The 14065-nt window shown below is 36.6% G+C and overlaps 1 protein-coding gene across 1 annotated transcript; it reads right to left on the bottom strand.

Moving 5' to 3' along the window:
• Nucleotides 1-114: 114 nt before the first annotated feature.
• On the bottom strand, nucleotides 115-2780 carry LOC149156304 (GDSL esterase/lipase At5g03810-like). Its single transcript, XM_089444716.1, has 5 exons — nucleotides 2664-2780; nucleotides 1599-1902; nucleotides 1046-1176; nucleotides 715-948; nucleotides 115-168 (listed from the first exon to the last, which is right to left on the bottom strand). The coding sequence occupies exons 1-5, from the start codon at nucleotides 2778-2780 to the stop codon at nucleotides 115-117; spliced, it is 840 nt and encodes a 279-aa protein (XP_089300842.1).
• Nucleotides 2781-14065: the final 11285 nt, after the last annotated feature.

The following is a 14065-nucleotide window of genomic DNA, read 5'->3' as shown; positions in this document are numbered from 1 at the left end:
AAACAATAAAATATTACAAAATATCTTCTAATTTTTATCTCAGAATTTATTGCAGCAAGGCGGTGATGCTTTTATCAAAAACAATCGGCTGTCTGCAGGGAAATCAACTGAACTTTAATGCATATTAATGTGCAGAAATATCAAAGGCGACTTGGCTGCACCGAACACCTTTAACATTTACTGCAAATCAGATTCATGTACAGCTGTTCATTGTTGCAGTTGGAATTAAATTCCAACAATCCATTCATTTCTAATCAACAAATGTGGTTCATTATCAGGATAAGTTGAAAAACTAAATTATGACTATCGGTGAACCATACTTGTTGATTCGAAAAACTATCGACAAATAAATTATGATATGATTTTGGCCCAAAACTCTTCTCAATAAACTTGATATAAATCACAAAAACCTAAATTCAACCAGATAAATAAATTATTAATCATTTTCCATAATCAATTTTGAAGAACTAAATTATGACTATTGGTGAACCATACTTGTTGATTCGAAAAACTATCGACAAATAAATTATGATATGATTTTGGCCCAAAACTCTTCTCAATAAACTTGATATAAATCACAAAAACCTAAATTCAACCAGATAAATAAATTATTAATCATTTTCCATAATCAATTTTCATAATATCTCATCGTCGTTAATATGTAAGACAATATCATCACCTGTATAAATTTAATATGTAAGACAATATCATCACCTGTATAAATTCGGAGAGAGAGTTCAAAAGAAGATCTCGGAACTCTGTAACAGTATAGTGTGCACGGGTAATGTGATTGAAATAATAATTATTGGCAAAGTCATCTGTTCCCATACTTATTGCAAACAAGGCTCTCGACATTATCTCGCTGGCATTCTGTTGGCCTACCATATCGACAAGCTGCTCTCGATAAAGCTTGAAATTCTCCAGCTGCTGCCCTAGGGTTAGAACATTCTGCATGAATTCAAGAATGTTGTATTTTAGCTACAAATGTCTTTATATCTATCTAAATCCCTATATCGCTATCACGTATAAAACATGTGGTACTAACAGCGGTGCGTGAGGTAGTATCATCGTATCCAGCACCAGAAGAAGCAAAGCTGGCTCCTGTCAGAATTCGCGGTCCATGGAATTCAGGATCCAAATATACGGGCAATATATCTGGAAGGCCTGTTAATCCAGCTGTATACAGCTCGAACAATTAAACCCACAACATTATTATCAAAAGATAATAAGAATATTAGAATTGGAAAAATTTAACCTGAACATTTCTCAAAGAATAGCAGACTTGGAATTCTATTCATTTCACAGAAATCTGTTCCGGATAAATTAGAAGCACTTATAAAAGAAGCCTTTTATTAATTCCTAAACCCTGAGCTTATGGGGGTTGCTGATTTCCTAAATATTCGGAATCAGATGGACATGGGGCTGTCAAATAATTGACCGCACCCATGTCCTTCCTATTCTCCAATATAAAGAATCAGCAATAGACATAAAGATGCCCGTTACTAAATCGACCTATTGAGATATTTTCTTTCTCATTTTAGATATTTTCTTTCTACATTAAAATGAGATAATGAAAAGAGAGGGCTAGAATTATTTACAGAGGATATCTGTCGCTAATTTTCCATTAGTAAATCGACCAGTAGGTTTATGACCCACGAAATCTCTTCCATATGGAGGAAAGTCGGCCTTCGCAATCGTTACAAGTGAATTGTTATGACCAGGGTCAACAGTAGAATCTCCAAATATGTATAGGGCCGGCACCAAAGGATTTGTGGCCTTTGTATTTGCGTACGTTAGATTTGGTTCATGCAACGCTAGGATAATACTCAGACATGTGACAACACAAACATGAAGACGCCCCTCCATAGCTAAATCTCTGTCTGAATTGCTCAGAGAAGTACACTGGCACACCCACGTTAAATAACAGCCGTATGGGAATTGTTGGCATCATGATAGCGATGAGTTACTTTCCTGCGTGACTGTGACTTATCAATCGACAATGATCTTCCAGGCTGGCTCAATCATACTATTGTGAGACGGCAGATTCTCATGTTAAACTCATCTGGACATGGGCAAGAACAATTCAATGCCCCCCATACTCCTCTCCATACTGAAACTGATGTCAGTTGGAATGCCTCCTTCACACAGATGTAAAACAATCCCTTACGCCGAATAAACGATTGGTTATTGTAGGTCTTAAAGTAGCAGTGTAGTGGAGGTCCATCTGAATGAAATTATGGAATTTCGTCATGATTTTGATAATAGTAATGTATACTTTTTACACATTTCTCATACGATTACTTTAGATATCATTTCTATTTGAATTAAACCAATATTATAATTGGTTTAATTTTAAAATAATATATATTTGTTATCATTGCATTCTGTAAATTTAAAATTGTACCAGAGTAAGCATAGGTTTCCATCATGTAACTTGATAAATTTTAACGAGGAAATTTTGTAGAGTTTCAATATATGACATTACATATGAGTTTTGTTATTGGTGATCCATTATATTAGTGGAGGGACGCCATTACCTGTGCACCCTCCCCTCCACCTCGCCTACACCTACGTGAACAACACATGACCTTGTACGACATGTGCTCGACGTGGACTGCCACATGTTGTGCAGCATATCAAGGGTTCAAAACTCGTTTGTCGACCTTCCGCTTGGTTGTTTCCGGTTGTTTGTTGCGATGTGTGGTTTGCCTCTTGTTTTCCTCTTGGGGTCCGGTGTTTAGGCGAAGCCCTCTGCTGACGATGGCACGGGACGACTCCATTACCTGCGCGCTTTGTCCGCCATGGTTGAGCTAATGTCCGCCATTGTTTGCTTGCACCCATCCATGGTTGGAACAGGGTTTTTGCTGTTCTTATGGTTTTCCGCCTGCAATTGTTGTTCATTCTGGACCGCCGGTGGTTTACGGTTTTCTTGGTGGTTGTTTAATTCACGCTATTTGCTGTTTGGGGAGGAGCCAGTACCAATTTCAGCCAGTTCGAGGTTGAAGGTTGCATTTACAGGCAATTGCGGGTTTTTTTGGTTTTTATTTGTTTTTTTTTGGTTTTTTTGTTTTCTCAATTTGCTAATTTCCAACTTGTTGCAGGTGTGGCAAGCTCTGGAGAAGGTTTGGTGAAGGTTTGGAGAGCTCTGGACTTGGACATGGCTTCTATCTGGTAGGATTTTAATCCTACGAGCCATTTCTGATGTGTTTTTCAACACCTCACCTTGTGCTTTTCAACACCTCACCTTGTTTATTGGAATTTTTGTTAACTTTGCACTTGGAGTTTCAGGCAGGTTTTGGGTTTTGTAGGTTAGGGGTTTTGTTTTGAGGGTTTAGGGTTTTGCAGGTTAGGGGTTTAGAGTTTTGTAGGCTAGTGGTTTTTATTCTGGCTCCTTGCAGAAGTTTGAAGGTTGCTAACATTTATTGTTTCACTTTCAGTTGAGGGTTGGTAACATTTACTTTTCCTTCCACACCATCGTCTTGAAGAGAGGCTTGTGGATGTGAATGAACTTAGTTACCCCTAGCTTCCTTTTCAGTTTCTAAAAATTTGTTGCTGATGCTATTGCTGTTGTTTTATACTCAACAATGGACTGAGCATAATGAAGAAATTTATTGTTGGAAAGTGTACTGGTTTCTTAACCATTTCCTTACTGCTCTTTTTGGGTTGAACATTGTGAGATAAGGGCAATTGGTTGCCTTCTTAAATGTTCTTATTTGTTGCGTAGACAATATTCTTGTCTGGATGGCATAACAATGTTGTAGATTTATATAGCGATGAGATGCTTTAAATTTGTGTCTTGGGTTTTGTGCAACAATCCTTGCATAGAGATAGCACATTACTAATCTGCAGTGTAAGGGAGGTACAATTATGTAGGAGTGTAGAGGGTGCATACTTGTGTTAACATGCATATGCTAATCTTAGTATCTTTCTAGTGTTTCCACCTTTAGTTAATTCCTTTCTGCAGGTTGTTCAGATTTAGCAATTCTAGTTTTTCTTTTGTTACTGTTCAGTTTGGCTATAAGTTTAGTTCAGTTTTGAGGGTGCATGCATGGTCTGTTTTTCAAATAGCGTACATCCTTAGGCTGTCCAAGGTGCTTTTATGGGAGTTGTCTATTTCTGGATGAGAGCTTAGTTCTATAGGAGGCACCAGCAGATTTGCTTGATGTAGTTATCCATGGAGCTAGGGTGTACTAGGTGTTCTGAGTAGGGTTAGGGTTTGACACAGTGAAACCAAGTTCTTATTGCACGTGTTTAGAGACATTATTTTACCTTATTCTGTTATCTGAGAAAGGATATGTAGGGTGCGCCACTGTGTTGGTTAGTGAGTTTTGGTTTTGAGGTATTGTTGTGTATTAACTTCTTTCTATATTCAATAGAAGATGGATGTGTTTGAAAGTTAAGATATTTTACAGAAGTATGTGCTTGTAGGTAAGCTTACTTAGATCTAGGTTATTTGTTCAAAGTTGAAAAACTACTTACAGTGGTCTGAAAATTAATATCCTTGAGCTGGTTTATTGAATCTTCCCTTTTGTTAAAGATAGAAGATGTTAATTGTTTCCAAATAATTCTATTTTTACCTGCAGTGCTAAGTACATTGCCAACTCTGACACTCTGACTAAGTTCACAAACACTACAGACAAAAATATTTATTTATTTTTTCCATTTCTTCATGTATTGTGACTGTTCGTATTGATTGATAGCCATCTCACAACAACTCAAGAACTATAATACTCTTCGACTTCACCTTTGTCATTCTCTGTCACCTGTATGGCCAAAACATCATCCCTATTCCATATTTTGAAATCATGCTTTTAGGGGATCTATGTGAAAACTTGATCCAGACCTTCAGCCACCACCTTATTTTGCAAGATGGTGTCCCTTGGATTGTATTTATTGGATGAAGAGATTATTATCAAATGCAAATCCAAAAAATGGTTTCTAAACCTTCAAGTTCAAACTTTTCTCTATGACATAGCGTGCTTCCTTAGCTTCTGTAAATATCTTAGTATGTTACTACTAATAATCAATCCTAGCTTGACAGATAACACTATTCTGATGTACGAGTCACCCCTAGCTTCCTTTTCAGTTTCCCTTGATGTTGTTGCAATGGACCATGACACTATCCAGGTGTATGAAGGATCACATCCATATATCCTCCCTCTCATTCTCTTAGCTCTAGATGGTGAATTTATTATGCCATGTCCTTCCTCTTCCTTTTCAAATTCATTTTCAATCGATGCTTGCATTTATTTTAGTCATAGCTCTATTAGTTATCCTATGGCTTTTGATGTATTATGCAAAGAAACCTCCTCTTCCTTATCTGCAAAACTTTCCTCTCATTCGGTCCCTGCTATTTTCCCTTTTTCTCTCACCACTGCAATAGATAGGCAGGTCAGGACTTGATCCTTGTTTAGATTTTTAACCAGGACAAACTATATTTCTTCCACTGTAATAAATAGTCTTTCAATGTTATTAATCAATTTTTTATAAACATTTGTGCTTAGCTCGCAAACAAAACTGCTTTACAACCAACCAAGCTGTTGTTGGCTTTTCAATGTAGTGAATGCATAGAACCATAATGTTGTTAGCATTTCAAAGAAATAAAACAACCTAGGGTAAAGCCTTTCTTCCACTGTAATAAATATTCTTTCAATGTTATTAATCAATTTTTTATAAACATTTGTGCTTAGCTCGCAAACAAAACTGCTTTACAACCAACCAAGCTGCTGTTGGCTTTTCAATGTAGTGAATGCATAGAACCATAATGTTGTTAGCGTTTCAAAGCAATAAAACAACCTAGGTTAAAGCATTTCTTCCACTGTAATAAATAGTCTTTCAATGTTATTAATCAATTTTTTATAAACATTTGTGCTTAGCTCGCAAACAAAACTGCTTTACAACCAACCAAGCTGTTGTTAGCTTTTCAATGTAGTGAATGCATAGAACCATAATGTTGTTAGCATTTCAAAGCAATAAAACAACCTAGGTTGTAAGCCAAAATGTTTCTGTGACAAGAAAAAGACACAATCCATCCAAAATCCACATCATAATGTGGTTCCAACCAAAAACATATGACACCCATATTCTTTATGACCCTGAGAATCTTGTAAGATTTCTACATTATAATAGACTATAGATGTTCCTTCTAAAATGGATTTTGGCTACAATGTCGCATACATTATGAAATAAAACAACCTAGGTTGTAAGCCAAAATGTTTCTATGACAAGAAAAAGATACGATCGATCCAAAATCCGCATCATAATGTGGTTACAACCAAAACCATATGACACCACTATTCTTTATGGCGTTGAGAATCTTGAGTGCCAAAACTCCCCGAGTTACCTTCTTGACCCAGGAAGGTTGGCCTACCTGTCAAGGGTTGATTATGAAATGGTTGATTTCTGCCATATGATTGAGTCCAATTTGTAGCTTCAACCATGGAGGTATTGAGTACCCATACCTCACATTTGCACCACTAACCCCTGCATTAAGTGTAGGTGTGTAATGAGCATACATATAATTGACACCAACTCTGGTAGAAATAAGGCAAGTGAGTAAACCCTCAGTTTGATAGTGAGGCACTTGAATGTTTATGAGATCTTGGAATAATGGTGTATTATCTGCAATGGAGTCCAATGAGTTTGAAATAATCCTGGTTTCTACAGCTATTCTTGTATCATTGTCAACCATATTGATCATCCCTTGTTTCTTTTCAAGCATTTGTTGAGCCTTTCTTTTTTCCTTTTCCTGTTTTGCCATTTGTTTTTGTTGGTCCTTAACTTGCCTTGATTTATCTCTTTCAATCCTTTCATCTGCTCGACGTTGTGCTGTAACAATCCTTGCTACCTTCTTCTCCTTGACTAGATCCTTCTTTTTCTATTTTAATTCTTGCATTTCAAATTTGTTTTTTTTTAGACTCAACTAATAGGTTTATATAGTCCTCCGAGGTGAGTAACTGTGAGCTTTGGCCCAGACGAAGACTACCCAGTGCACCTTTCTTTTTTTTCATTGATACTCTCTCTATTGGTAGCTTTAGGAACCAGCCAAGTGTCTTCTCCACCCCTCCCACCTCCATGTCATTGCTTGGTACTTCCCTTTCAGTGTCTAATGGAACTGATTGAACTATATCATTATCTTCATTTGATGCCTCATTATGTGCTTCATCTTCTTCCATTGATCTATTGTCCACAAAAAATTGAACAATTTCACTGTTCAATTCTGCTAGTTGTGAGGGCATGTTCATGCTTTGTTCATTGGTTGCTGAGACACTATGTGCATTCATATTAATCATTACTTCTGCTAGCCATGAAGTTGGGGTTACTTGTCTTGGCAATGTCAATTGGTCATTGTCAACTGCATGTTGAACAATGTCATTAACAATATCAGCAACAGGAGTTTCATGTTCTTGAGTTGGTGGAACGATCTCCATGTTACTGCGAATTTGTTCATGGTTATATTGTGTTTCACATATAGTCTCATCATCTTCATCATATAAGTGTCCTTGAGAGAGGGAAATCATATTACCAACTGCAACAACATCATCTTGGTCATCTACTTCTAGCACTTCAACACTTGTTTGGGCATTTCCTTCTTCCTGACCATCCACATGAAATGCTTGGCTACAACCAGTATCATGCATAAGAGCATCATAGTTCAGTGGCTAGATTCCTATCATCCTAAAGCCAGCCTTGATATTTGATCATGACAAAGCCCTTTTAAAAGCTTTACTTGCAAGCTCTGCTAGCTCGAACCTTTTCAACTCAACCCCTGGATTCTTTGCCATCCATGCAGCGTGCTCCGACCTGAAATAGTTCTTGAAAGGGCCAAACACACTAACATCAAGGGGTTGCAGTCTGATAGTGGTATGAGTGGGCAATGTCAACAGGTCGATGCCTAAATTATTTTCTTCCTCAATTGTTTCTACAGGCATGTGACTCCCATGGCCATCTAATATCAATAGGCGTCTGTTATTAGGCGAGATGCCACCTGCTACCGATGCAGCAAATTGAAAAAGCCAACTTAAAAACAGTTCTTTAGTTATCCATGCATGGGGATGTGCAACCATGCATGCACCTGGTTCACAGTTCTGTATATAGTTTTTCAGTTGATTTTTACCTTTGAATAGATAAAATCCTAGGATTGAAGTACCAATTGCATTGACACGACATAAAATAGCTATCCACTCCCTACACTTAGGGAAAATCTTTAGCACATTTTGGCTCCCTCTCTTGGAAATTACCCGCATGCCACAATTCCTCCATGCCTGTAAACCTGTTTCATCACAGTTCCATATATGGTCTTCTCCATAAGAATGTTTATCGTAAGCACTAGAAAGTGTGTCATATAACTTTTTCACAACTGTAGGGCACAAATTTAATGCTCTTTCTCTGTCAATGCCATCAGCAGTATGAAATACAAGTTCTGGATGCCTTTTTTTAAACCTAAACCACCATGATTTACTAGGAAACCCATCTTTAAATGGGTTTGGCCTCCCTTGATAGATTTGAGCAACTGTGGATTTGAGTTGTATCAACTCTAGTCCATGTCCCAATTGGGCCATCTCTTTACACCACTCAACCACCTCGGCCTCCTCCTCCTTAGTCATAACTATAAGAGGCCCTCTACGTTTTGTATAAGTCAGTCCATTTATCCAATAATGTATTGATGAGGGAGGAATACCATGTTTCTTTGCAGATTCCCGAACTGAGTATCCATTAAACTCTATGTCATCAATTGCAACTAACATTTGTTCTTTTTTCCATCCTCTTATAGCACTGATATTTTTAGTTGAACTTGCCCCTTAGACTATTGTTGACAGTGGTTCTGTGGCTGATGGTGTGTTAACATCAGATTCTGTCACATGATCATCCTCGACAATGTTCCTTGGGGCATTGTTGACATTGACATCAACTGTCCTATCCTAATCAAACGATGTGCATCGCAACTGCACACCCCTTGTGACTCTCCTGCCACTTCCCCTTGTACGAGCAGCATAACTACCTTTTTCCATAGATGAAACAACCTATAAAATTATTGCATGCATTTAGACATTAGAATATTTGTAAATTATGCTTTCATACAAGGCAAAAATACTTCTGCTTTATTACAGGAAATCATCAACATGTATGTTAGTATCCTTGAAAAATCCAATATACAGAATCATTTTCTTGTATGTCTTCAAAATTCTCAGTGATTGTTGTTTTGATAACTTTTCTTTACACTTAAAATACCATGATTGTATTGATTGGTTTTGTTATGCATTTCCCAACAGAGCTCTTGTCCGGTCTGACTACTTAAAATATTGTTTTGTTGTTTTTTGTAAGGATGCACTTCTCTAGAAATGGATCTTTGGCTATCAAGGAGTTATCATTGGCCAAACCAAGCATGGTATTTAATTTGACCAAGGCTCCAACTTGAGACCCCTTGAAGCACTCTTGATCACAACTTTTCCACCATAACAAATTTTTTCCTCATGTCACTTACGGTTGAAGTTTCTAGTCATATAAACATTCATTTCAACTACAACCCTTATTTGCATCTTGTCTACATATATAAGAGAAGCCATGCCTTTTTCTTAAATAAGGAAAGCATATTATCAATTTGTAAAGTTTTGAGTAATTATTGACCTAATATATCAAATCAGAATGAGGGTGTAGTTTGCCATATTTGCAATAGTTTGAGGCTGGTTATGCCTTCTTTGTGGTCCTTCATTCTGATAGGTTTTCCCTTGTGTACAAAAACCTTCCAATAAGGCCCTTCCACTACTTCTTGTTCATTTGTTTATGTTATTCTCTTCCTTTTACATTGTTTTGTTTACTTTCTGATCATATTTCAAGAATGATCTAAACCCCCTTTCCATTTTCTCCTTTCAACTTTTTCTTCATTTTATTTTGCAGGTCTTGTTTATGCTACCATTAGTCTTGATGATGTTTATTGCTGGCCTCATACAAGGTTTTCTTTTTCAACACCGAAAGTTGTATTGCAATACTTGACCACTAATTAAGCAACTGATCTGAAGCCTCTGATCTATATTACATGCAACACAAGGATAATAAATCTATGCTTATCTTCCAATTGGGCCATAGTTTTTGTTTCTTATTATAAAATTTCATTAAACTTTTGTTTAAAATGATTCTCAGAAAGAAATTGCCTTGTGAAATTATGGTTAAACAAATTTCAATTAAGTCGATCATCATGTTCCTACATATTTTTTGCATGATTTCTATATTTGTGTAGACATTTTCTACAAGTATTGGAATGATTTTCGAAGACTACTTGTGGTTTGCACAGAATTGGAATTTGTTTTATTGCTCTTCTCATACATTCTTAAATGTATTTGTCATTGTTTTATTGAGTTTCATCATGTAAGAGATACAATATGTCACTGATGCATATGAATCAAGCATGAATTGAGAATTTGGATTTGCATTCCAAATTATTAGCATATGACAATAGCAGGTTATTAGACCACGCATATTGGCCTTCTCTCTTGTAAAAGTGTAAATTTATTTAAATTACTAATTTCATGGATGTATTCATTCTCTTTTAAATGTAAGTTTTCTAAAAACCCATCAAATATGTATATCTCACTGTAATTTCCTTGTTCTAGTATTTAAAATCTCATTCTGCATTTATTTTCAGGGCGTCATTGTTGCACTCTATTGGTTCAAGTATTTCTCTTTTTTTTTTCTTCTTTCTTCTTGCTGTGTACCGGGCAAGAACCTAGAGGTTGCAACCTATTGTACTCAGCTAGTACGCTATTCAGTTATGAGAGGTATGCCATAATTTTGAAAGGAACCTATTGCACTTTGGTGGCAAGCGGTTCAGTGATGAGAAATATGTCATAACTCCATTAAAGGAGCACCATCTACACATTTATCTAAGTTACACACTTATTATCTAGAATTTAAAGCTAGTGAATATATACTTCAGAGAAACTCTGCTAAGTCAAACTGAGTTGGACAGTGGCAAGCTTCATGGGTAATGGACAAGGTAGTTAGAAAATAAAGTGAAAGAAACCAGAATTATTAACTTTTTTTAGATAATTGTTGCCTTTCGAAAAAATTTCACAGTTTCAAGCACATCTCGAAAAATTTGTATAAAAAACCTTGTAGTCATCAAATACGTACAAAATGCCCCATAACAGGCGAAAATGCTAGTAAAATTCAAATTCCATCCTTGTGGTGGATTTTTCAAGAACAGGCTCCGTTGACCGTCTATAAAGACAAACCTTGTGTAGACATTTTCTATAGGTATTGGAAGGATTCTTGAAGACTACTTGTGGTTTGTACAAAATTGGAATTTGTTTTGTTACTCTTCTCATACATTCTTAAATGTATTTTTCATTGTTTTATTGAGTTTCATCATGTAAGAGATACAATATGTCACTGATGCATATGAATCAAGCATGAATTGAGAATTTGGATTTGCGTTCCAAATTATTAGTATATGACAATAGCCAGCTATTAGACCACGTATATGAGAACCTGAACTGTTGAGATACTCGGGACTTCCTACTAATCGAGATGGTTCATAACCAGGGCACACGAAGCAATCAAAATCTTGTTAGGCACATCAATACGTCTGCAAGTCTGAACATCGAAATAGGTGAATTGGTGAATTGTGAAATAGAACTATAGGTTGTGTGTTGATTTTCATGAAACTGAAACTGTAAGTGAAACTGAATCCGTAAGAACTGAAATTGTAAAAAATCTGATAAATGAAAATATAACTGCAAGAAACATGTGCTATAATTTATATAACTAACTTGGATAAACTGACAACTATTTTGTGATGTTTTGTCTTCAAGGTTGCTGAATAGTCTGAAAGCATAACATGCAACTTCAAAAGTGGTTAAACTTATTTTATAGTTTATGGTACTTGAATTTAATTGATGGACATGGATGGATATGGATTGCAATGGCTTTGTTTTGAATGTGTGGTCTAGATTTAATTTGATGTGATCCAATGGTTGGGAATTTCTTATTTGTTGATCCATGTGCTTTGATTTGTTTTAATGAGAAATAGAATGAGTTGCGTGTCATTTATTTCAGTTATTGGGTTGGGTCTCATTTATTGAACAAAGTGGGTTTAAATGTTATTGGGTTGGGTGTCATTTATTGAACATAGGGGGTTTAGTTGTTGAACAACACAACAGTTATGGCTGACATACATTCACTTTTATTATGTGTAGGTATGGATATTTATTTGGGATACAAAGCTTCAGTTATGATGAGTGGGGGTTGAAGTGACTGCTACTTTGTACTTCTGGAATAGACCATTTTGTAAGCATTTATGGTTTTATCTATTTTCTAGTTCGGTCAATATGGTTTGCACTCTTAAGTATTAAGATACTATTTATGGACAGTTGTGGGCCCAGTCAATGTATTGGGAAATTTTGCACATAAATTAATACTTATTTATACTTAATGTTATTTATCTTTGTTTAAATATTGGTTCCAAAAGTTTCAATTTCTAGTGGTTTGGTGGGAACATTACTATATCAATTACTGGTCCCTGCACAACATTAGACATCTCTCCCCTACATGGTAGAGACATCCAGCTGAGCTAACTCCGAATATGACAATTTAATAAATGTCAACGCGAAGTTAAGTTTGAAAGCATTCCCTTTCTTGACAAAAGTAACATCATAACGCAGAGCGTACGTAAAGTCTGACAGGGTTCGCAACTCACTGTGTATAATACACCAGACTTTAACAACCAGTGTGGGAACAAATCATAAAGGTACTTTGCATCCTTCTAGAACCTCCTAGGAGAAAGAAAATAGAGTAAAGATAGTTTTTAAATCCAACCTCAGATACTCCTCTATGAAAGGCCCTATCGGAGACATAATTACCAAACCATTAGGAACTACACTCATGAGATGCTTTCATACTTAAAGAACTTCTTTCAAAAATATATTAATATTTTCATCATTGCTCTCCAAAGTAAAGTTTAGGGTTGAAGAAGGATATGCACAACTACATGCTTTCATCTCCGCTTCATCTTCATAAACATGAGCTCTTAAGAGGATGGTTTTATCTCTTTATATAAATTCCTCTTTAACTCTTTATATAAATTCCTATCCCTCAGGCTAAGTCCATCACGATGCATTTTCTTTTCAGTCATATTTTTATAAGCACAACACTATAAAATTTCTTCTTCACTCTCATTTTCGGGCTAAGCCCATGATGATGCATTTTCCTTTTTAGTCATATTTTTATGAGCACAACACTATAAAGTTTCTTTTTAACTCTCATTTTCATTTCACACCATTGAAATGATGTTTTTTTTCACTCTGATAATTTTCATTTCATGCCATTCACTTGATGATTTTGATGGCGATCCCGAGATGGTTGCCTGGCAAGACTTACATGGCAGCTGGCCCATCCTTGGTCCTTCCCACGCTGGCACACACTAAGGTTTGGTGAGGGTTTATGGCACCTTGAATGCACATCCAGCCCGAGGTTGGGCTCGTTTTATGTGAGCACGACATCTATGGTATGGATTTACTTGGGCTCATTTGCGTTGTTGTTCGTTTGGGTTATGCTTATGTTCCTCTGTGGCTCGTCTGGTTCGGCTCTGGAAGATGATGGATCTTAGTTGCCTGCTATCCTCTTGGCTCTTCTCTAGTTCCGGTCCTCTATCGTTTGTTAATTATATGAATGTTTTTCATTGGACCTGGTGGCTACTGTACACTTGGTTTTCTGTGGAGGTCTCAGGTTTGGTTTGTCATTCTAGGTATGCCTTATTTCTACTACCTGTGAACGATTCTTTTAAAACTTGCAGGTGATGTTTTCTAACTGGGTTTTGGTTGCATTTCATAGGCCCTCCGCTTGTTACTCTCGTTGATGGCTTGGTTGCTTATTTGACAAGTAAAAACATTGTTTCGATTCCACTGTTTCGCCTTCCTGTAGTTTTTATTAACGACCTTGCTCCTGGTGAGCAGGTTGTGGTATCATGGCACTTCGGTAGTTGGTTGAGCTCAGGTTGGGGTTTCAACTCATGGCTCGGTTGTGGAGTCCATCCTCCCCTTTAGTTATTCGTCGTGGGTCAAGTTCTTGT

Source organism: Pinus tabuliformis, chromosome 9 (assembly GCF_031772625.1).
Source record: "Pinus tabuliformis cultivar Carrire ecotype Pingquan chromosome 9, CPIR1, whole genome shotgun sequence".
NCBI classification, from domain to species: domain Eukaryota; kingdom Viridiplantae; phylum Streptophyta; class Pinopsida; order Pinales; family Pinaceae; genus Pinus; species Pinus tabuliformis.
The sequence above is the reverse complement of the archived record's forward strand: the minus strand, read 5'-3'. Positions and strand labels throughout refer to the sequence as shown.

Coding starts and splice junctions, on each gene's coding strand:
- LOC149156304 (XM_089444716.1), bottom strand. CDS start 2,780: ATGGAGTCGTCCCGTGCCATCGTCAGCAGAGGGCTTCGCCTAAACACC. Junction 1,177..1,598: donor ATTAGCGACAGATATCCTCT/GTAAATAATTCT, acceptor AGCTGTATACAG/CTGGATTAACAGGCCTTCCA. Junction 169..714: donor CTCTCTCCGAATTTATACAG/GTGATGATATTG, acceptor TAAATGTTAAAG/GTGTTCGGTGCAGCCAAGTC.